We start from the raw sequence: 22,446 nt of genomic DNA on the forward strand, positions 1-22,446 counted from the left end.
GGCACCTCCCCCTTCCCACACAATTGTGGGGCGTCGCCCCCTTCCCCGGCAAATGGACCTCTGGAGATAGAACCGGCTTTTGTTCCAAGAAGGTGTTGGCTACGGAAGCTCACACCCATTAGGTGGTTTGAGAACTGACTGTAGTCAAGAGCTGCTTTACCATCAGAGATGCAGTTCGTGACAGTGAACACCTAGCACTCCATCGCTTCCCTCTCTGCAAACTGTCAGTGCTCAAGTCCTGGTGCCAGCCCTGCAGTAGGGTGGGATCAGCACACGCCCTGGAGATCCGAGCGCATTCAAGCATCCATGGCCGGCAAGTTCTAGATTTTGAAAGCTGCTTACCCGTAACTTTAAAGCTCTCTCTTCTTCACTGTCTGCATCAAGAAGGTCATCGATGTCAATTTCTACTTCTGGCATTTCTTCTTCCTGGGGGGGGGGGGGGACAAATGGGAAGGCATTCTATTTAGTGAGAAACTACATTGTGCCAAACCAATTTAGTTAACTTAAACAAATGAGCAGATCATCAGTTAAGGGAGGGGGAATCAACATTTGGGGGGAAAGAGAGACTGGAAGAGGAGCGAAAGGAGAAGAGGTAGAGTAGGAGGAAGAGAAAGAAGGGAGAAACGGGAAACCAGAAGAAAAAGGAAGAAGAAAAGGGAAGAGGTAAGACAAAACAAGGAGGGGAAAAGGAAGGGAGGGGGGAGAGGGAGCAAAGACGATTTAAGAGTTCCAAAGCAGTCGAATGTAACATTTCAAAGATAACAATTGCCTACTTTCTGGCAGAAAACTGCGATTGTGACAATCACTGGGGCTCAGCAGATGACAGAGCAGTGAGAGTTGCAGTTTCCTATCCAACATCTACTCTTTGCTTGGTGGCTACCGGGTCTTTTTTTTTTTAATGCTTATTTATTTTTGAGCGACAGAGACAGAGCACAAGTGGGGGAGGGGCAGAGAGAGAGGGAGACACAGAACCCGTAGCAGACTCCAGGCTCTGAGCCGTCAGCACAGAGCCCGACGCAGGGCTCGAACTCACGGACCGCGAGATCATGACCTGAGCCAAAGTCGGACGCTCAACCGACTGAGCCACCCAGGTGTCCCTGCCTGATCCTTATTCAGGGTCCACATCTCCCTTCACAGCTCTGGGTCTGGGGAACCTGATTCTGAAGATTTCTGACACATGGTACTTGGGTCAGGACCACCCCAGCTCCAATTATCGGCTCAGGAGGGGATGGGAGATCCAACTGAGACTGATGGGAGCACTGGGAAAAGAGCCTCTTTCCACAAGAAGCAACCCTGTTCACTCCTTCTAAACTGCGAGTGGAAAGAGGAAACTTAGCCAGAAATTATTGGCAGCCATCACTGAACCAAGAAGGGAGTGAGCCTGACTCACGGTGGGCAGAGTAAGGGGAAATAAGAAAAACCAGGGTTCTGGACAAGTCACTGAGTCACTGAGTCAAACCACCTCTGAAGCCCCCCCCCCCACCTTGGAGTAAATGCCTATTCCTGTTTCAGCCAATGTGAGTCAAGTTCAATATCCCTGCAACCAAAGACATCCAATCCAGAAGAGAGGGCAGAAAGTCCAGCTGGAATGTGGTGAAAGATGTCACCAATTTGGATTCCGTACTTCTACAGCAAAGTAGATCTTTGCTATCTCGCCCTTCTGTTATCTCACCTTCCCCATTCTGAGAACATTGACATAAAATTGTATTTAGGAAAGTGCTGCGATTTTGTATTTCACCTTCCCATTATGAGTCACCTCCTCTCCGGTGCCTCTCCGCCATAGTGATGGCCAAGGAGGGTCTGCAGAAGCGAGAAGCAGAGTTGTGTGGGGGACACCTGGGCTTAGCCACTCTGTGGGTTGCATCACCTGGTCTTCAGGGGCAAGGCTGACTTCCTATTTCCTCTCTAGTAAAACGCATTTACTAATAGTGCTTTCAAAAAGAATCCTTTTTTTTTCTTTCTATTCCAACACAAAAGAGGATCCAAGCTTTTGGAGGAAACTGAGGAATATTATATAGTGCTGTGAAATAATAAGAAATGTATATATTGGTCTCTACCCCTGGCTCCTGGCCCAGAGCTCCTAAAGCACATGTGAATGGGGGTGCCAGGAGAATCTTTTGTTCTAACAGTTAGTCTTTGACCCCCCATTCCTGACACAGAATTTTCTGGCTGGTAGGTTCATCTTTAGTTCTAACGAGGTAACTCTTGTGGGCTCTTGGATGGAGGCTGGTCACAAGGAAGACCAAACCATGAGTAGAAGATTGGAACTTTCCACCATTCCCATTACCCATCCTTCTAGAAGGGGAGAGGAGCTGGAAATGGATGTGGGTACGGATGTGGCCTCCATCCAGGCTGAGGATGCCGGGAGGATCCCGAAGCTGTACTTGTAGTCAGGACTCTGGGAAAGACCACACGGGATGTGCATGCCGCCTCCCTCCCTCCGCGAGTACCAGCCTCCCTGGCCACCACCACTTCCCCTCCACCATGCTGGCACTCTGTCACTCTATGCTGCCTGTGCCCCACTTCCTATTTTTGCGTATATGTGAAATCCGGGCTGAAAGGAGTCATTTGGGAGGCCACAAATAGATGATGGAACAGATCTCAAGGGTCTACCAGACTTTCCACAGTGAAAGGACGGATGGGGACTGAAACGCCAACAACGGAACTCACTATATTATAAAACACTCAGCAGCCCACAAACACAGACCACAGCTGGGGAGCCACAGTGTGGTCAGAGCCCGTGGGGCTCCCCCCCGCCCCGGCCAATGAACACCAAAGTGATGGCCACGGTCCCCTGGAGAAGATCTCAGCACACACTGGGTTGTGTTCCGGAAAATGTGGCTAAAGATTAATTCAATTACATCCTCAGCACTGGGTGGCTTTCAACACCACCATATAAGGGCAAAGTACCCACAGCCAGCTTCGGCTGACTCCCCTCAAGAAAAGCCAAGCAAAAACAGATAAACCCACAAGTTTCTATCTAACGATCTACCCAGAATTGCCCTAAGTTTCTCCACTCCTCCCCCAAAACGGTCCTTTGGGTTTGGCATTTATATTTGGTGTGGACACACAGCATGTATCTGGTGTGGACGCAGAGTATGTATTTTAAGTCATGGTTCGATGTAGTCAAGCACAGGAAACAGATATAGAACCTGCTCAAGGAGTCACAGCCAAGGGAAACCCAGCGTCTGCTATGCTATTTTTTGTAAGTTTTTTTTTTAATGTTTATTTATTTTTGAGAGAGAGAGAGAGAGAGAGAGAGAGACAGAGAGCGAGTGGAGGAGGGCAGAGAGAGAGGGAGACACTGAATTCTAAGCAGGCTCTGAGCTATCAGACGGAGCCTGACGCGGGGCTCGAACTCACGAGCCACGTGATCATGACCTGAGCCAAAGTCAGCCACTTCACCGACTGAGCCGCCAGGGTGCCCCTCAGTGTCTGCTGTTCTTAGTGGAAATGATGCTGTCCTCAGAAGAGTACAGCAGTGGGTTTCCCAGCAAACATTATTCAGCTCTGATGCCCTGCCGGGTTTGGTCGAACGGGCTTTTACTTGTGCAGCAACACAGAGTCCCGCCCCTACAGGACGCATCTGCAATAAGGCATCCTCTCATTAGGATTGCACACCGCTCTCCCCCAGGCACTGCATTTGACCCATTTTCTCCAACCCTGGAGATCTGGCCTGTCCAGTATGGTGGCCGCATGTGGTTATTTTAATTTAAATTCACTAAAATGAAATACAGTTAAAACTTCAGTTCCTCGGTCGCATTAGCCACAACCCAGTGCCCGACGGCCACATGTGGCAAGCGGTGAGTGGCTCCCGAGATGCAGAACTCTGCGGTCCATTGGACAGGACTGTCCTAGAACTTACCCACCAACCCCCCACCCCCCCCCCCCCCCCGGCCCAGACATCCGGAAGCAAATCCTCCTTCCCTCTCAGAGGAACTTGACAGGAGTAAAGAAAACGCCCTCAAGGATAGAAATATGCGGTATTTCAAATTTTCAATGAGGAGTGCAGGAATATTCTTGAATACTGATTGAAGTTCTCTTTAGCTCTATTTGATGTATTGAGCAGCATCACGGAATAGATAACTTTAGGGACAGATTACCTCATTCACAAGGAAGTAACCACAGCCGCAGCTGACTCTCCTACCAGAGTTTAGTTGTGTTTGCAGATCTCCCCGCATTAAAAATCAGTCCCCAAACAGTGGTTATGGTGACAAAGAGTGAACCAATCTCTTCAAGGTCCCTGGGCTGAGTCATCAGCTAACATATCCCTCATTTAGTCAGAGGCCTTCCTGTTACCCACGGACCACGCCCCTGGATCACTTCTGTGCATCTTTCTGGTCACAACGTCAGCTGAGAATCCACGACATGCGAGGCATCGCGCCTCGGGCGCTGTCACACGCACCCAGGAGGGACTGTCAGCCTAAGCTCAAAGCAAAACAACAGGCAATGGCACCAAAAGAGAAAGGCAACCCCCGTGTGCTTTAGTAATTAAGGGGAGGGAACATTCCCACCCTGGGCTGCCTGGGAGGGTTTCGCCAAATAGCAGGATTTGGACAGGTTTGGAGGGGGACGAACAACAGCCACAACTGGAGAAAACATGCAAAGAACATTCCATTCCCGCCTAGCGTGACCTGCCTTTTAGGAACACGTGCCTAGCGCTGCCACATTTTCTAACTTTTCAGGAAAAGCTGAAAATCCAGATTTTTAATATAAAGATATCACGGCATTTTCAAGGTTGGTTAACAATTCCTTAAGACACTGAAACGGACAAACAAAATCCCTCACCCCGGAGGCTGCAGTTTTTCCTCAGCCTGCAGAGACGAGCCCCGGAGGGCTCCCGGGCAAGGGTGGGAAATGCCAGAAGGGGAGCCAGCCCGGCTGTAGGGCCCTGGGGAGGGTGGAAGGGAGGAGACGAGGAGGCCGGTGAGAAGCACGAGCTCATCCCAGTGTGAGTAACAGGGCTTGAGTGCCAGTGTGGCGAGAATGGAAAGATCATAAACCGTGACTAACAGGGAGGGAAAACAGATGGAATTTGGAAATGAACCGGGTGGATGAGGGAGAAGGAAAAGGTAAGAGGCCATCCAGGTTTTGAGCCAGCCAGGTTCTGGAGAAAGATGCAATCGGAAGGAGCACATCCGGGGCCTCGAACGCACTGCACCAACAAGCAGCTCGGAGGTAAGCCGTCCGCAGGACCCTGTCCCCCACCAGCTTGTGAGCAGACGCGGGACCCCCACGCCGCCACCACAAAGGGACGCACTGCTGTGCTGAGCGGAGGAGGCACAGCCCGGTGCGGGCAGAATCTGCAGCGGGTGGCAGCAGCAGTGGCCGCGCGCTCCCGACGGGCCCAGGCACGAGGACGCGCTCATGCAACCCACGCAGGTTCCCGACGCGCCGCCGGCCTGAGGTGAACACGCACGCTCTCCTGCATACACGCACACACTCCTACATGTGCGCACACTCTCACGCACACACCTCTCATGTGCGCACACACTCAGGTATGCTCACTCCTTCACATGTGCACACATTCTCATGCACACACACACTCTCACACGCTCACAGGCTCTCTCACACACACCCACACACATACACTCATGCGCTCACTCTTACATATGCATACACTGTCATATGCACACATGCACACACTTGCACACGCTCTCACATGTGCATTCTCACATGCATACATTCCCACACATATACACTCACACACACTTATGCACAACTCTCACCCGCACACATTCCCACATGCATACACACACATGCACACACTTTCATGTGCACACCCATGTGCACACTCACACACACACACCCATATATGCACTCATGTGCACGTGCACACTCACGCATACACTCATGCACACACACACTCATGCACACACATGCTCACATACACACCCATATGCACACACGCACACCCACGCACATACACTTATGCACTCACTCTTACATATGCATATGCACACACTTACATATGCACTGTCAAATGCACACTTGCACACACTCTCACATGTGCATACGTTGTCACGTGCATATAGTCACACATATACGCTCACACACATTTATGCACAACTGTCACATTCCCACAGGTATACACACGCATGCACATACACTTCCACGTGCACACACTAGCACACACTCTCACATGTGCAGGTACACACCCATACATGCATACACACTCTCACATGTGCACAGTCACAGGTGCATACACACTGACAAGCACACCCAGTCACAGGCACTCACACACTCACATGCATACACTGTCACAGGCACACACTCTCACGTGCACACACACGCACACACTCTCCCATGTGCACACACATACTCTGGTATGTGCACACACACTCACACACTCTCGCGTGTGTGCACACACACACTCGCATACCACATGCACACACTTCTAACGGGCCAGGAAATTGACACCCCGAACCCTGTCAAGAGCCGTGTCACGAACATTTGTATTCTTAAAAAATACAAATGCTCACTTCCCTCCACAGCAGTGAAGGGGGCAGGGAAGCTCAGGCTAAAACAGCTTGAACGTGGATTCTGGTTGTCAAGCTCTGTGACACACGGCCAGACGGCTCCCTGAGAGTGCCAGAGGCTCACGGTCCTCAGCGGTCTCCACCTCCAGTAGGGATGTGCAGTCCCATGGGATTAGAGCCTGGGACACGCGGGGCGGCAGGGGTGAGGCTGGGAATGGCCGGCACTTCTGAGCACACACCCCTGCTGCAAGCGCACAGGGAGACTGGCTTAGGAAAAAGCTGAAACGAACAGAGGCCCGCTGAATCTGAGGGATTCTGTGAGTTCCCCATGAAGATAGTTACATTTCATGTTGTCATTTTAATGACAGTCCCCAAAACTTCTGTAAAAGCAAGCGTATTTCTTCTAAGAATTGTCCGGATGACCATGCTTTAACCAACCCAACTCTGTGTTTACACACTGGCATCGAGCAGAATTGCATTCATTGTCGTGGGCTAGTGAGAAAAAGGCCAAAGATTTAATGACTGTTCGATTTATACCTCCGTGACTTCTGAACGCCAGGTGAAGCCAGAAGGCATCTGCCACAGGGGTAGGGGCAGGGCTGTGCCTCCTTCCCAACAGCAAAAGGAATGACATTAGCTTTCACGCTAAATTCACGTTCTATGCCTTATGGATGATTTGCAATTTTGATTTGATAGTATAATTGGAAGAACCGTAAGTATAAAGAGCTATACTTGGTTTTAAGTCGTACATTTTTAAATATTATAATATTAAAATGTTTGAATCGGCCCTGGAAAATGCAAGAAGTTTTTTTCTACTTAAAAAGAAGCCTAGCCCACCCTACAGCGCATCGTTGTGGAATTTCAAGACATCGGGGATGGAGAGGAGATCCTGGAAGCTTTCAGAAGGAGACACAGGTCACACACAGGCAGTCAGAGAGTCAGCATCATCAGGCAAGGGGGCAGTAACTTTAAAATCCTCAGGGGAAACAATTTCCAAACTGGATGCCAGCTAAGGGGGCTCCTGGGTGGCTCAGTCCGTTAAGCGTCTGACTCTTGATCTCAGCTCAGGTGTTGCTCTCAGGGTCGTGAGTTCAAGCCCCACGTTGGGCTCTGTACTGGGCTCAGAGCCTTCTTTAAAAAAAACGGGGGAAAAAAAACCAACCTGCCAACTAAGAGTCAGAGAAACACCACGGACATTTCAAGACTCATCAGGTCTTATGTCTTCACGATTTGCCTCCCATTTGGGGAAGCAGTGCTCCAGCAAAACAAAGAAACTAGGAAAGTCATCTGCAGTTGTCGATTGTGCAGACCAGAGCGCACACACGAGAATCAAGACCGAGGAGGGTACCCGGGAGGCCAAGAGGTGAAGAACAAAGCAAATGGAGACTCAAAGGCTGGGAAGCTGAGCAGAAGGAATGGAGAAGAGCCTAATGTTTAAAACAGGCATGGGCCCTGGCATACCCCTGCCTTGGCGGCTGGACATCCAGAGGGGCTGGAATAGTATGGAACCAAAATGGCGGAAGTAAGCGTAGGTCAACCGGGCTCCAACACCCTTGGTGAAGGGTGTGATCCCATATCACTAGTATTTCCCTAATACCCACTTATTTTGAAATTTAAATAAGCTTCAACGGTGGAAGCTTGCTCAGAGCCAAAAGGCACTATCTCCCCAAAATCTTCCTTTAAAAAAAATGCAATAGCCTAAACCAAACTTTGTCCTGTAGCTAAGGGAAGAGATATTTTAGATAATACCCACAGAGGATGCTATTTTTGGCCACCCAGAAGAGCAAGTCCGTACCTCCCTTTATCCCACACATCTCACAGCTAAAGTTCATTTCTGAAGCGCTCAGAGCGCAGACGCCAGCTGCGGGAGAGAAGGGGGAAAACCACGGGACATCCACTGTTACCACCCACATCCACCTAGCACCCCACCCAGAGCGCCACCCCTTTCCTCTGGGTCAAGAAAACACGATGTAATATGAGTGAGCAGTAAGGACATGATTTAACACACACCGCGAAATATGTTTCGGGTTTTTGATAGTTCCCTTGCTTTATTTGGTACTTTTGACTATCGTCGTTGAGCAAATTTCTTGTGACACAGCCTCATGTCACAGCAGCCCAGGGGAGAGCTACTGCCCTAACAATCAACGATATACTACATTGAATAGCAAGGCATAGAGAGAAAGAGTCACTTTACTGGTCTCGTGAGATTATTCTAGAACTCCGTGCAGCATCTATTCGCCGAATACCTGCTCCCTGCCAAGCACTTTCTGGATGTCAGAGAGAAAGAACTGACAAAAATACCTGTTCCTGTGGACATCAAACCCTGATTTTGGAAGACAGACCATAAACACAGATGTACAATATACAGCATAGCAAACGGTGATAAATACTTAGGAGGCAAAAAGAAAATAAGCAGAGGGGAGGGACAGGGAATAGGAAGGCTAGCATGTTATGTGGGGTGAGAGAAAAACCCGAATGAAGACTTGAAGAAAGTGAGGAGAGCCATGTCGATGTCTGGAGGAAGTCATCAGGGGAAGAAGCAAGGGCCCAGGCGCATCTGAGAACCTGCTAGGAGCCTGGACTCCTGTAAGGGGCCCCTGTCAAGACTCTGACTTGTCCCCTGAGCGAGAGAAGAGCCACAGAGAGTTTGAGCCGAGTGATGGCATGATCTGATCTACCTTTTAAAAAGGATCAGGGGCGCCTGGGTGGCTCAGTCGGTTGAGCGTCCGACTTCGGCTCAGGTCATGATCTTGTGGTCAGCGGGTTCGAGCCCTGCATCGGGCTCTGTGCTGAAGGCTCGGAGCCTGGAGCCTGCTTCGGATCCTGCGTCTCCCTCTCTCTGCCCCTCCCCTACTCATGCTCGCTTTCTCTCTCTCTCTCTCTCTCTCAAAAATAAACATTAAAAAAATTAAAAAAAAAAAAAAAAAAAAGGATCACCCTGGGCTGTGGGAGGTGAGGGCGTGAAGAGTCCACGTAGGCGGCGACAGAGATCACCTGGTCCGAGACAACGCTGCCTTAGACCAGGCAGCTGTAGCACCATAGACATTCTCTTCTTATTTGGGTCACCGCGAACCTAGATCTCAAAGAGCAAACGGACACGTTCATGCAGCTACAGCGGCTGCTGAGGCTGGCTGAGCTGGGGCCTCCCGCAAGGTGCAGGCGTCCAGTGCGACACCTATTATACAGGAAGAGCAGGTGGGTAGGGTGTTGGGCGGGGGCCGCTGGGGCGCAGACTCGGCTGCTGAGGACCAGCATCCGGGTGAGGGGCTGCCTGGGCTGAGAAGTGGGGGGAGGCCACTGAGATGCTAGGGGCAGGAGCTGTGTGGGAATGCATCAAGACAGCACAGAGCCAAGCCAGGGAGGTGCTGTCCCAAATCTGAACCCCGCCTCCCAGCCCACCCCCCCCATGTAAATTGTTCCTCGTCCGCCACCCCCAAATCTCTGCCCTTCCTAAAACCTGACATGTGGCAATTCGTTTTCAAATGAACATCTCCGGAGAGACAGTCATGGGTCTCCAGACATGTTTATTTATTTATTTAAAAAAAAAGCGGGGGGGGGGGCCTCAACGTCAGGGAAGAAAAATGTTACATATCCCACCCTTGGTCTCAATGGCTCATGAAGCCACGTCTTTCTGTGATGAAAGGACCCCGGGGAGTTTAGGAGAACAGAGCAGAGAATGGGAATCCAGTGATGCAAATCTCCATCTTCCCTGCTTCTCAGCCCAAATGAGACCCGTTGGTGCATGGAGGTTGGCAAGAGACAGACTCCGGTTCGGTAGAATTCCTTCCACTTAAAACCTCTGTGAGCTGTCACGCTCCGAACCCTTATTTCCTATGCCTGTAAAATGGGTCCAAATAGAAAAAGCCAGCACGCTGGTGCCTGGGCTGCGCATGTCACACAAATCTCAGGGATCAGTAACATGACCTCAGACATGGCTAAGGTTTTTGAGCACGGTTGATCAGGTGATCCCTCTTTTAAAAAAATTGAATGTAAATGTCTCTTCCAGGGAATCGTTCACTCCTTATGCCTAAAAATTGCATGCGAAGACCTAACGCATCACCAGCTTGTTCAAAACCACAAGGATTAAAGGGGGAGAGAAAAAAAATAAAAGAAACGTAAGCAAAAATCTCCAGAGGCAGAGCTTTCTGGAAACAATAACACTTTGCTCTGCATTTCTGCGTATGAACACTAAACGTGCACAGCTGGTCATGAACAATGCCAAAGTGACAAGAAAATCAGAAGTGGTTATCCTAACAAGGTATTTGAAAATAAGTGAGAGCTGGGGCAGATCGTAAGATGGCAAGGACCAGCTTCTCGGCTTCGTCATAACTGACGCCTTAAAGGTTCTAGCTTCAGTGGACAGACGGCCGCCGTCCTCCTGCTCCCTGTGCTGACTCACAGCAGTGTGATCCCTCTAGACCTCCAGCTCCCCCACAGCAGCACCCACATCACAGGGAACACCACTTGTAAGCTCCCCAGGCAGTACTGGGGGAGCTGGTGGACACACACGTTCAGAGGTACGTTAAAACAAAAGGTAGGAGGGACCAGGCAGGTCAAGGACGTGTGCGAGGCGGCCCAGCGATGAGCTCAAATTGCTACTGGGCTGCAGGCAGCCAATAAGGACACTGAGAGAGAATAAAAGGGTGTTCCAAGAGAGGGCTGGTGTCCCCCAAAGAGAGCAAGAGGCAATGGCCGTGCAGCCTCTAAGAGGTCACCCTCGGCTATCTCCTGCTTCCCATCTATTCAGTAATATGGCGTAGATGGTCTTTGATAGAAGATGATCCACAGTCACCTTTTTAGGAAAACTGCTCAGGGGCCAAGCAGAACTCTTTAGGCTGGAAACACTCAGACCCGGGGTGCCACAAAGGCAAGTGCCTATGACAGCTCAGCTCTCACAAGGCAGCTCTCTCATACCACATGACTCATGACCGAATCGTGCCAATGGGAATCTGGGCGACCATGGTGTAGGGCTTCCAGAGCGCGGAATACCGCATCTGGACGTGTTCCCATCTCCTATCTTGGGCAGGCTCCTAAATCTGCTATGGCCACATGTGGTCAGGGCCGACAGGTGCACCGAAGAGTAAGACTGAGAAGACGAGGAGCGGCCGTTTGGAAGAGATGCCAGGCACCGAAAAGACGTTGGAATTGCCATACGGAGGCCTCCAGGTGCAGACAGACCGAGACTGTTGTTGAAATGAGCTCTCAAGACTCAAAACGCCATGGGGGAACCTTGTACACATTTTGCTAAGTGAAAGAATCCCAATCTGAAGAGGCCTATATACGGCATGGTTGCAACCACAGGACATTTTGGAAAAGGCAAAACCATGGAGTCAGTGGAAAGATCAGTGGTTTCCAGGGGCGGGGGGAGGGGAGGGATGGAAAGGCGGAGCTCAGGGCATTTATGGGCCGTGAAACCGTATGACATTGTAATGGCAGACACGTGCCCCGGAACGTACAACACGAAGAGTGAACCCTAGTGGAAACTATGGAGCTCACCTATCAAAAACGTGTCAGTGCTGACTCATCAGTCATAATAAACACACCGGACTAAGACTAGATTTAACAACAGGGGAGGCGGGGGGGGGGGGGGGGGGGAGGGGAAGCCGAGGGGGTGTATGGGGGTACTTGCCATTCAGGTACCTTCTGGGGAACAGGTGAGAGCTCAGGGCCACCCACCGAGACACTCTGCCTGAGGAGGAGAAGGTGCCAGAAGTTCCTTTCATTGCTTCCGTCACACAGTAGAGAGGGGATGGGAGAGGGGAACTCTTGGTCCAAGGGCCACGCTGGGGTCAGAGGGCAGGGCCCAGGGCACATGGGCCCGAGTGACTTGGGTCAGATTCCAGTCTTCGTTAACAACAGTTGCCACAAGCATTTACGTGTAAGGGGTGCTGCTCTGCATAGGTGGTGTGACCATTCTAGAACGCCTGGCCCCGGACCCTTCTTCTCCCTCTGCCCCCCTCATCCAATCCATCACCAAGTCTATCAGTTCTCTGGCTTAAATGCCTCCTGAATCTGCACTTTTCCCTCCTCCACCACCCTCCAGTCTTCACTAGGTCATCTTTTGCCTAAATTATTACAGGTTTCTTCCAAGCATTGCCACACACTCATTCTTCTCCCTCAGTCCAGTCTCTCCTCTGTAGCAGCTTTAAGAACACAAAGGTGTCACTGCCCTGCTGAGGACCTTTCCGTGGCTTCCCATCCCTCTTAAAACCAACGTTCCCTGACCACCCCCAGCCCCGATCCATCAACATGCTCCCCACTTGGGCCTCCACGGGGCCTTTGCACGTGCACATACGCAGGGTGGTCTTCCCATGATCTGAAGTCAGCAATCACTTCCTGAGGGAAAACTTCGTGCCCCCACCCATGCCAAGGTCAACCTCCCAACCCCTGAAACTGCACTCCTCATACCATGCACTTCTTGGGTGCGTGTACCACACGGGCACCGTCTTACATTTGTCGGTCTCCCTCCCTAAACCGGAAGTCCATTGCGTCGTGCCTTTCACAGTGCCCAGCACTGTGATTAAGCCCTTAATCATCGTTTTTTGGAATTAAAAAAGGAGCAATTCACAGAGGTAGGTATTATCATCACCGCCACTTCACAGAAGTGTTTGATTGAGCACCCGGACTGGGGGGCTGAGGGCTTAGTTTCGAACTCAGACCACCTGACCCCAATACCTACGGCTTGATGCCAACGTGTGTTCCATGCCTTCCTTCCAGGAGGCAGCGGTGCTGAGCGAGACGTCTGTCCCTGCTGATTGCAGTGACTCTGAGAGCAACCAGAGCACTCGGACCCTTTGAGTAGTGCTGGACCTCAGCCAGAGAGCCTTCCGCCACGGCTCCACGGCCGTGGTTCAGGCACCACAACATATCAGAAGCGGCCAACGGGCGCCCGGGTGGCTCAGTCGGTTGAGCGTCGGCCTCTTGGTTTCGGCGCAGGTCACGATTCAAGATCCTCTCTCACTTACCCTCAGCCCCCCTCCCCACTTGCATGCGCTTGCTCGCTCGCTCTCTCTCTCAAATAAGAAATGAAAAATCAAAGAGTAGCCAAGGCCACCCACCAATCTCGAAGCCAGGAGGTGAGTCCAACTTTCCATCGAACACACCCTCTGTGGAATACCCATGAATGGACTCAGGGTTTTAGGGCAAGTTTGGGAAATGACTAACCATTTCCAGAGAACATGCTAAACCCCTAGCTGGAGGCCTGAGCTGCAGAGATGGTTGGTTCAGATACCGCGAGTCTCTGGGCGTCTCACAGACGAGCCCGTGTCCACACCTGAGGATGTGATTCAAAGGGACAGGCAGCCAGGGTCTGGGCAGGAGACCACTGTCTGTACTCGTCTACACACTACCTGCCAGTCGGCAGGGGAAAAGGAGCGCTCCCCGGACCGGGAACGGGAATGGGGCAGATCTACCCTCGGGTGCCAAGGATAAACCTGGGTCTTGGATAGGGAAGGATTCAAAATCACAGGGGAGGGAAAAAAGGCCAATTTTTTGATACAGCTGATACAGTGCCAGCCTCCTGGGGCTCAAGCAGGGTTTACTTAAGAGCCGATACCTTGGAGACTTAACTGATCTTTAAATGTATGTCTAGTAATTTTTTGGTTGCTGTTCTCCCACGGAAGTGCTCCGTTTTTCAAATGTCAACCGGTTTCAACCATGCCACTGAATATTTAGAGTGTACTCAAGGAGAATGGTAAGTGTACCCACGGGACTCGACGGGGAGGTACAAAAGAAATCAAAGATGTGGAAAATTCCGGGTGTGTGATCAAAGCAGCAGGAATGAGCCAGAGTTCCTTCTTCGACTGTTGACTCCCCACTTGGAGAGCCTGTTTCCAGAGCTCTCCGCAGCAGGCAGCACGAAGTGCTGTTTCTCAAGTCGTGACTCACAGAATGCCTGCCCAGCGGCCCCCTGTGAAAGTGCAGATCCCTGGGCACTGCCTCCCCCCCCAACCATTGGACCCCGACACGTGAGGAGGGGCTCAGAGTCTCCATAGGTAACAGGCACCACAGAGGATTCACAAACCAATTAGAGTTTGCAAACCACGGCTCCCGTTTCGAATGTCTTTGCAGAAAGGGGAGACCTTCCATGACAGACGGTGACAGCATAGAGGAAGAACCACTCCTCACGCATGGTCACCGATTCCCACACCCCTCGTAGAACCTTCATTCTACGGTCACGGGCTAGGTGCTGAGGACTCCACCGTCAACCAGACCCGAGACCCCCACCCGCAGTGGGGGAACACGACAAAGGTAAATGGTGGCCACCCAAAGGAACACTGTGGGACACGGCTCGCCGTGGAAGCAAAGCTCAGCCACACGAGCGAGAGCCAGTTGCTCCACCCTGACTCAATCGAGGGCCACGCGAGGACCAGTCCCGGCCCAAGGCCATCGTCTCTGGGCCCCTGCTCATCTCTGCTCCTCCTAGACCCTCTGTGAACAGACAGCACTGCTGGGCTCACCTGAGGGTTCCTCAGCTCCTGCTGGGGCCTCCATTTTCAAGACGAATGAAAAAAAAAAAAAATTTCCACAGCGTTTGTAATCGTACAGGTCTTAAAACACAGGATGAGGCAAGACCAGCGGCACTGCCAAGGAAATACAAAGTTCTGGCAGGGGAACTGAGCCGTTCACCGCCTCTCACCAAGGAGCAGCCCTTCTCTCCCTGCGGAGGGAGGTTTTCTGCCATGGTGTCGCCAGAGCAGGGCACACAGAACCCTAAAGCCAGTCCTCCTCCTCACAGACAGTGGCACAGGGGACAGTTGTCATAACCAGATTGTCTCCACGATGGAGAGCTGTGCTTTGGCCGCTTGGATACCCACGGCCACACATCCCTTAACAGTCTGGTAGCAGTGGGCAGCCTGCCAACCAAGAAAACAACCCTTGAACTTTGGGGCTGCCCGCAACCATCTCCCCAGTCTCACAGATCCCAGGCAAGCAGTAAACATTCAACGCAACTCAAACACGCAGTGCCTTCCACACGCAAGCCAAAGGCCCTCTGGAGCCACCGATCCGCGGGCACGTCTTCTGGGAGTGAGGCCCACGGCATCACTTCCTAGACAAACACCAGGAACCAGAAGGTCAGTCTTCACTTGAACTGGATCCGAGGCAGGTCCCGCTTGAACTCAACAGGGCACATCCGAGCCTCTTACACTGGGCTCTTCTGACCTCTTCCTCCCCAAGAACATGCTCCCCCGTCCCCCACCTCTCTGAGGCCCGGGGAAAGCAAGTGCAGGAGGTAATCCTTGCCAACGTGGCTACGGTCCTTCCTGGACTGAGATTTGAGTCCCCCGCCCCTACCACTAAGTTTATGTGTCTGGGAAGTAAAAGGGTAAAGCGAGTCACAGAAGCTCAGGCCTCCATCCGTGGTGGGTGGGCAGTTCTGTTTATGGGGAGGGGGTGGGGAGGGAAAGAGACGGCAACCAGACCTTCCTCAAACCGAGAAAACTCTCACCTCATCCAGAATGCTGTGGACCCTCATCATGAAGAGTTTCACCTTCGACTCCAGGCAAGTAGCCCACAATCCGATTCCAGGCATTCTGAAAACCCCAGTTCTGTTATTCTGACTCCGTCACAAAATCGCTTCAACTAGGAAGACAGCAAGGACCCACCTACATCTGTCCCTTTTGCTGCTGGAATCGACACCCGTCTTAGATCACGAGTCACGGCAGATGCACAGAAAGAAAGGGATGCCAGGCCCCATCTGTAATTTCCACAAATGAATGGATTGAACTACGGATACATTTTTCAAAGGAAAAAAAAAAATGGTCGTAAATAACAAGGGTGCAAATCCCTGATGTCTTTTTATTCCCGGAAAGAGGTGTTGCACGGTCAAATCTTTCCCAAAATCTTTATTTAGTTTCTTCTGGGCAGGGAATAATCTGGGTCCAGGATGACTTACTCAAAACAGCCTTGCAAGTTAAAAAAACAAAAACCAAAATAAGTCCTTGGAACAGAAATTAGATTCAAGAATCTGATGCCCTGCTACTCTGTTAACTACGGACATAAATGAGAGAGGACGCAGAATGCCTCACACCTAGTGGGCACTCCATAATTGTCTGCTGAGTGACCGACTAAATGATTTATTTTGAGTCCCCACGGCTCTTTGCGCTAGCTAGAGCTAATTCAGTTGTTATAAAGGCAAGCAGGGTTGAAGATTTATGATTGCCCAATTACCCCGATTCACCATAAATCCTTGCCAGCCTCTAGGCTGTTCCAAGCTGCTCAGCACGCGTAATGACGGCATATTGCGACGATTCCCTCTCGAAGGCCTTGGCGGTACTCTTATTTAGAAAGCGGAGGTCTACCAGAACTATAGTTCTCGGTCTCTATAGCCCAGAATAGGAGAATCCCATTTCTCCACTCACGGAGCCAGGTTCTGCAGCCCAGACAGGGACCAAGCTGAAGCACCTCACGTCTCCTGTACTCAGTAATCAGCGCGTGTCAGGAGATGAGGAGATGAGGTGAAGGTCATTCGGGCTGACCACTGCCCATGACCAGATGCTGCATTAGTACCTGGATGTCCTGTCCTCTGGCCTCGCACCACCCTGCAGTCACTGGCACATTAAATGTCATCATGATCACTAGCACATTAAAGCCCATCAAGACGTGTATCTGTTGGCCTTGGCTAGCGCACAAAGAGCTCCTTGAGGGCGGGGACGGTGTTTTGTTTATTTTTGTAACCTCCATACACAGCAGGCTATCCAGACCACAGACATGCACAGTGAATTTTTATTAAGTGAATAAACCGAAGCTCTCACCAAGACAAAATGCGTAGGCCTACCGCCACCATTAGGCACCTTTTTCTAGAATACTGAGGTTAAGAACAAGAGGGACTCCTACAATTGCATGAATACTTAATTTCCTCTTGAAATTGACCCAGAATTGGAGACAAGATGGTTGTGCAGGGCTATCTGTAAGAAGGGCTATAAACAGCAACTGCCCGAGGTGTGGAAGCAAAGGAAACGCACACGGAAAGTAGACGTAAATTCCTCTTATAACTCTTGCCGTCATCGATCGAGAGACAGTGAGACAGAGTCTCTTGGATCAATTATTATATTTATGAACTGGCTCAATCTCACCTTTAAATTGCTTGTCAATAATCGTATTCAACGTGCGTGAGTACTTAAACAAGCACACTTCCCCCTTTACGCAGTGAGATGCCGGGGAACAGCAAATTTCTACCACCGAGCATTTGTTTATTTATTTATTTTTTTACTAAAGTGTGGTTGACATACATTATATTGTTTCTGGTGTACAACACAGTGACTCCACGTTTATATACGTTACAAAGTGATCACCATGGTAAGTGCAGCTATCATTTGTCACCATACAAAGTTGTTACTTATTACTAACTATATTCCTATACATTGTATCCCTACACCTTATGTATTTATTTTATAACGGGAAGTCTGTACCTTCTATTCCCCTTCTTTTTGCCCATCTCCCCCTCACCTCACCCTCCACCGAGCTCTGGCAACCACTGGATTGATCTCTGTATCTATGAGTCTGTTTTGTTTTTCATTATTGTTCATTTGTTTTGTTTTTGGTATCGGTCTTTCTCTGGCTTAATTCACTTAGCACGATACCCTCTGGGTCGATGGCAAATGGCAAGATTTCATTCTGGTTCGTGGCTGGGTAATATTCCGTTATAGATATAGATACAGGTATTGATATAGATATATAGATACAGATTTATAAATACACACACACACATCCATACGTACCACATCATCTTTATCCATTCGTCTGTCAATGGGCACTTAGGTTGCTTCCATATATTGGCTACTGTAAATAATGCTACAATAAACACAGGAGTCTGAGGGCTAATCCCTGAGCCCTCCAATGGGTAGAAATAAGATGTGTGAGAACCAGCAAAGGGAATGGGAAGAGTTTGGTGCCTGGGAAGCCAGGAGAACATGACTTAAGGAGGAGGGAACGATCAGCTGCGTTGAACCCTAGAAGTAGGACAACGAATGAGACTGGGCCACTGGATTGAGCAACACGGGAGTCACGGGTACCTAACAAAGCATCTTTGGAGCAGTGCTGGGGCGGAAACCCAGAGTCCGTTCAAGACACAAAGGGAGACTGGGGCTGGATTTGGCGTTCAGGAATGCGGCCGTCCCACCCACCACCTGCAGTTTCAAATACCTGTGTTCCACCGCAGTCTGGAAGCAGATGAGCCTCTGAGCCAGCAGCAGCAGGTCAACAGCAACCTAACACCATTTCACAACGCTTACGTCGTTCCCTTTGTTTCATCTCGTCACACGGGCGTGTTATCATCTCACCCCATCGCCAGAAGAAGGGAGAGCGCAGTACAATAAGATACCGTGAGAGAAAGCGACCACCTTCACAGACTTTTTATTCCAGCGTGTTGTTACAACTGTCCTATTTCATTGTGAGTTGTTGTGGTTGACCCGTTACTATGTCTAATTTGTAAATTAAACTGTATCACAGGCATGTGTGTATAGGAAAAAAAGTAGTACCTACAGGGTTTGGAACGACACACAACTCCAGGCATCCACTAGACGTGTCGGGATGTATCCCCTGCAGAAGGGGGGTAGGCACCGTAGAGGAAACGTTTTCAAGGAGTTTTGAAGAAAGGGAAAGGGCTGTAACTAGAGGGGGAAGAGGGGTCAAGAAAGGATTTCAGATTGTTTTTAAGGATGAAGAAATAAGCACATTTATACTCTGATGGGGATGTATAATGCAGGAAAGTGAGGAGGAATCACCAGAATGATATCCCTGAGTAGGCAAGGGGGTAGAGTCCACTGCATCAGGGACGGTCCCTTTCTTGGGCCGCAGCCAGCTTGTCTGTCGCACTAGATGAGCGATGTGTGTGGGCACAGGTGCTGCTGGGGCAGGGGGGTGGGGGTGCGGGGCACTGGGAGCCCATGGAAGTTCCCTCCAATTGTCTCCATTTTCTCGGTGGGAAACCAGAAAGGAAGGTCATCAGCTGAGGTGAGGCCAGTGGAGAAGGTGTGGAGGAATGTATTTGCCACCTAGGAGAATGTCAGAGCAGACAGACGGGACAGTCGTCGTGCACGTGCTGGGCCTGCCTGTCATTGGTCGTCATGAGTTTACAGCGCATCCAGGCAGAGTGGTAAGAACGGACGAGCGAATGAATAAATCTCTCAGAAGAGATCAACAGACCAGAAGCCACACAAAAGAAAGTTCGGCTAGCCCTCTCTTTTCCTCCACAACAAACGACAGCAATGCTGGAGACAACGTGTAACTGGACACTGAAAGCAGGTTCCTTTCCGCTGGGCCCCAGGCACCACCTTGCCCATGGTTATCGCCCCACTAAATAGTTGCTCTCAAGGGAATATTCAAATCCAACATCGTTCTTACCTTTGAGCAGTAAGAGTATGTCAAGAACACAGACATTAAGCCAAGCAGCCCAGAGTTTTGGTCCCAGCTCTGCCAATCACTAGCTGTGTGAGCTCAACCTCTCTGTACCTCGATTTCCTCATCCGTAAAATGGGAATAAATAATAATAGAACTTTCCTCACTGGGCTGTCCTAAGGATTCAATAGCATGTCCTTTGCCTAACACAGTGTCTGCCTTATGGTCAGCGCTTCACCAGCAACAGCTACTGTAAGTCTGAGGAGGTCAACAACAGACCCAGGCCAGCGAAAAGATTAGTCATGATCCAAATTCCTTATCATACCTGAGTGATGTCTTTGTTTTCAGAGCTTAAAATGTAAGCGTTATTGTGCAGTTGTTAACGGTTACTGGCCTCTGTCCAGAAGATTGCTTCTGTAACCACCTGATCTACACCCTCTAAGAATCAGTAAATCAGTTCCAGAGCAGGGACTATTATGTCCATTGATTAATAATAAAAAGACAGAGTCTTGAACCATGAATCTCCTATGAAAGAGTGACTTCAAGCCAATGTGTTTATTTTCTTTAAGACACCTGTCTAAAACACAAATTATCACAAAGTACAGTCCTAGGTCTGGGCAAGAAGTACAAATTCGAGTAAGACATTCCTCTTTTCTTCAAGATAATAGTAGTTAATATTTATTAGTACCACGGTACCAGGCACGATGCCAATAACTTTTATAACCAAGAATTTAATAGGGACGCCTGGGTGGTTCAGTTGATTAACCAACTCTTGACTTCAGCTCAGGTCATGATCTAACAGTTTGTGAGATCAGGCCCTGCATCGGGTGCAAAGCCTGTTTGGGATTCCCTCTCTCTCTCTCTCTCTCTCTCTCTCTGCCCCTCCCCTGCTTGTGCACTCTTTCTCTCTCTCAAAAATAAATAAATACACTTAAAAAGAGTTTAATTACTTCTCATCTCAACCCTTGTAGCAGGTGCCATTACTACAACTGAGGAAATGAAGACTTCAAGAGGTTATAGGCCTTGTCCTGGGTCAGGCAGCTTGACCTGACAGTGGTTTGAACCCAAACCGTCTTTCTTCCCTCTTGAACCTGCAAGTGAAATGGGCAACCAAGGTCTGGCTAAGAGCCTGGAAGGCCTTGCTGAACAGTGACCCTCTTGGCCTTCTGCTTCCTGCAACTTTTTCCTGCAGGTGCTCCGTGTGGAGGAGAGTCAGGGATTACAACGCAGAACGGATCTATCTGTGTGATTCAATTCAGTGAACTAGGATGAGGTGAGGTGGCAGCCGTTAGATTCAGTATAGCATCAGCCACAATTAAGATTTCAAGCTGTGGTTGTTGATGTTAAGGTGTCCGTGGCTTTCAAACTCTATCCAGAGGCGTGCTGGAAAATAAAACCTTCCATATTGGTCTGAAGAAAGGTTTTATAGGTTCCAAATGAGAGTAGCCTAGAATGTGGCGTCAGAAAACGTCCGCACGGAAAGGGAAGCTAAAACAATCAATATCGACACGATGAGCTCAGCCATCACCAGAAATCCCTCCAACATAAAAGATGTTTTGATAATATATTGCAGATGAGACTTGGGCAAGGATCCTCCACAAGGAGACTAGAACTGTTGCCAAATTCAATCAGGGACACCCAGGTGTCTTCCTTATCCAATCAAGAGACCAGAGTCCCCCTCAAATTCAATAACAGTGACCATGAAAAATGGCATGAGGATGTCAATTAAGTCATCAAAGAACACTGCAAATCTTCTCTATTGCATTATGACCACTATCTGAGTGGGCACTGTGTCAACGGAAAGAAATCCAGGGGGGTGGGGAGTGAACACAAAACATTTTAAATGCGCCACTCTTCACCAGGCCCTTTTGAGGAAAAGGGACTGCACGGACCCTCGAGGACTGATTTCGGTTACATCCAGAAAAACTAACTCCAAGGAATAGGAATTTAGCAAGGAAATAAAGGGTAACTGAAACGTCGCGGAAGAAGGTAGCTCCTTTTGTTCTGTTCACCGCCCATCAGGCTTCTGATCTCCGTTCTTGGTTCCCAGGTGCACCGCCTACCAGGACAGCAGGCCCTGAGCAAATGTGCCTTCCTGTGAGATGTCGCACCCATCCACGGGCAATCCCGTCAATCCTACCTCCAAAGGGCACTATATCTGCCCACCCCACCCCCATCCCCACCCCCAACACCTTGGCCCAGGCCATGTGGCTCCCTCCCGCCATGTCACTCTCTCTTGACCTTTAACACTGCCGGCGTGGCCCACACAGCAGCCACATGGGTCTTCTCAAAATCCCAATCTGCCTTCAATCGTTTAGGAACAAAACTCATAGTTTCAGAAATGGTATAAACATTTGTCTGACCATCTGATTAAGCTCTCACCAAAAGAGCTTCAAAAAAGCTTCAAAAAAACCAGATCATCTCACCATAAAACTGACAAAACCAGAAGTAGATTCATCTGTTCGAAATCAGAAACGCTTAGCGCTTTAAATCCACACACACAAAGTTAAATGTTGACAGGACAACAAATTGTAGCAATCACCTCAGGAAATAAATAAATCCTGACAATAAATAGATCTCTCTCTCTGCTGTGACTGGATCTACGATAGAGTATAATATTCTACTTCAG

The 22,446-nt window shown here is 49.8% G+C and overlaps 1 protein-coding gene across 1 annotated transcript in view; it reads right to left on the reverse strand.

The window, feature by feature from the left end:
• PPP1R14C (protein phosphatase 1 regulatory inhibitor subunit 14C) overlaps positions 1-22,446 on the reverse strand; it is an 88,169-nt gene that overhangs the window by 29,784 nt on the left and 35,939 nt on the right. Inside the window, exon 2 of the mRNA XM_047103197.1 lies at positions 343-426. Within this exon, the coding sequence (XP_046959153.1) occupies positions 343-426 (84 nt within the window). The remainder of the gene's footprint in view (positions 1-342; positions 427-22,446) is intronic.

Source organism: Lynx rufus, unplaced genomic scaffold, assembly GCF_022079265.1.
Source record: "Lynx rufus isolate CCGP_SWC_20201006 ecotype Redwood Valley unplaced genomic scaffold, mLynRuf1.p SCAF_6, whole genome shotgun sequence".
NCBI classification, from domain to species: Eukaryota; Metazoa; Chordata; class Mammalia; order Carnivora; family Felidae; genus Lynx; species Lynx rufus.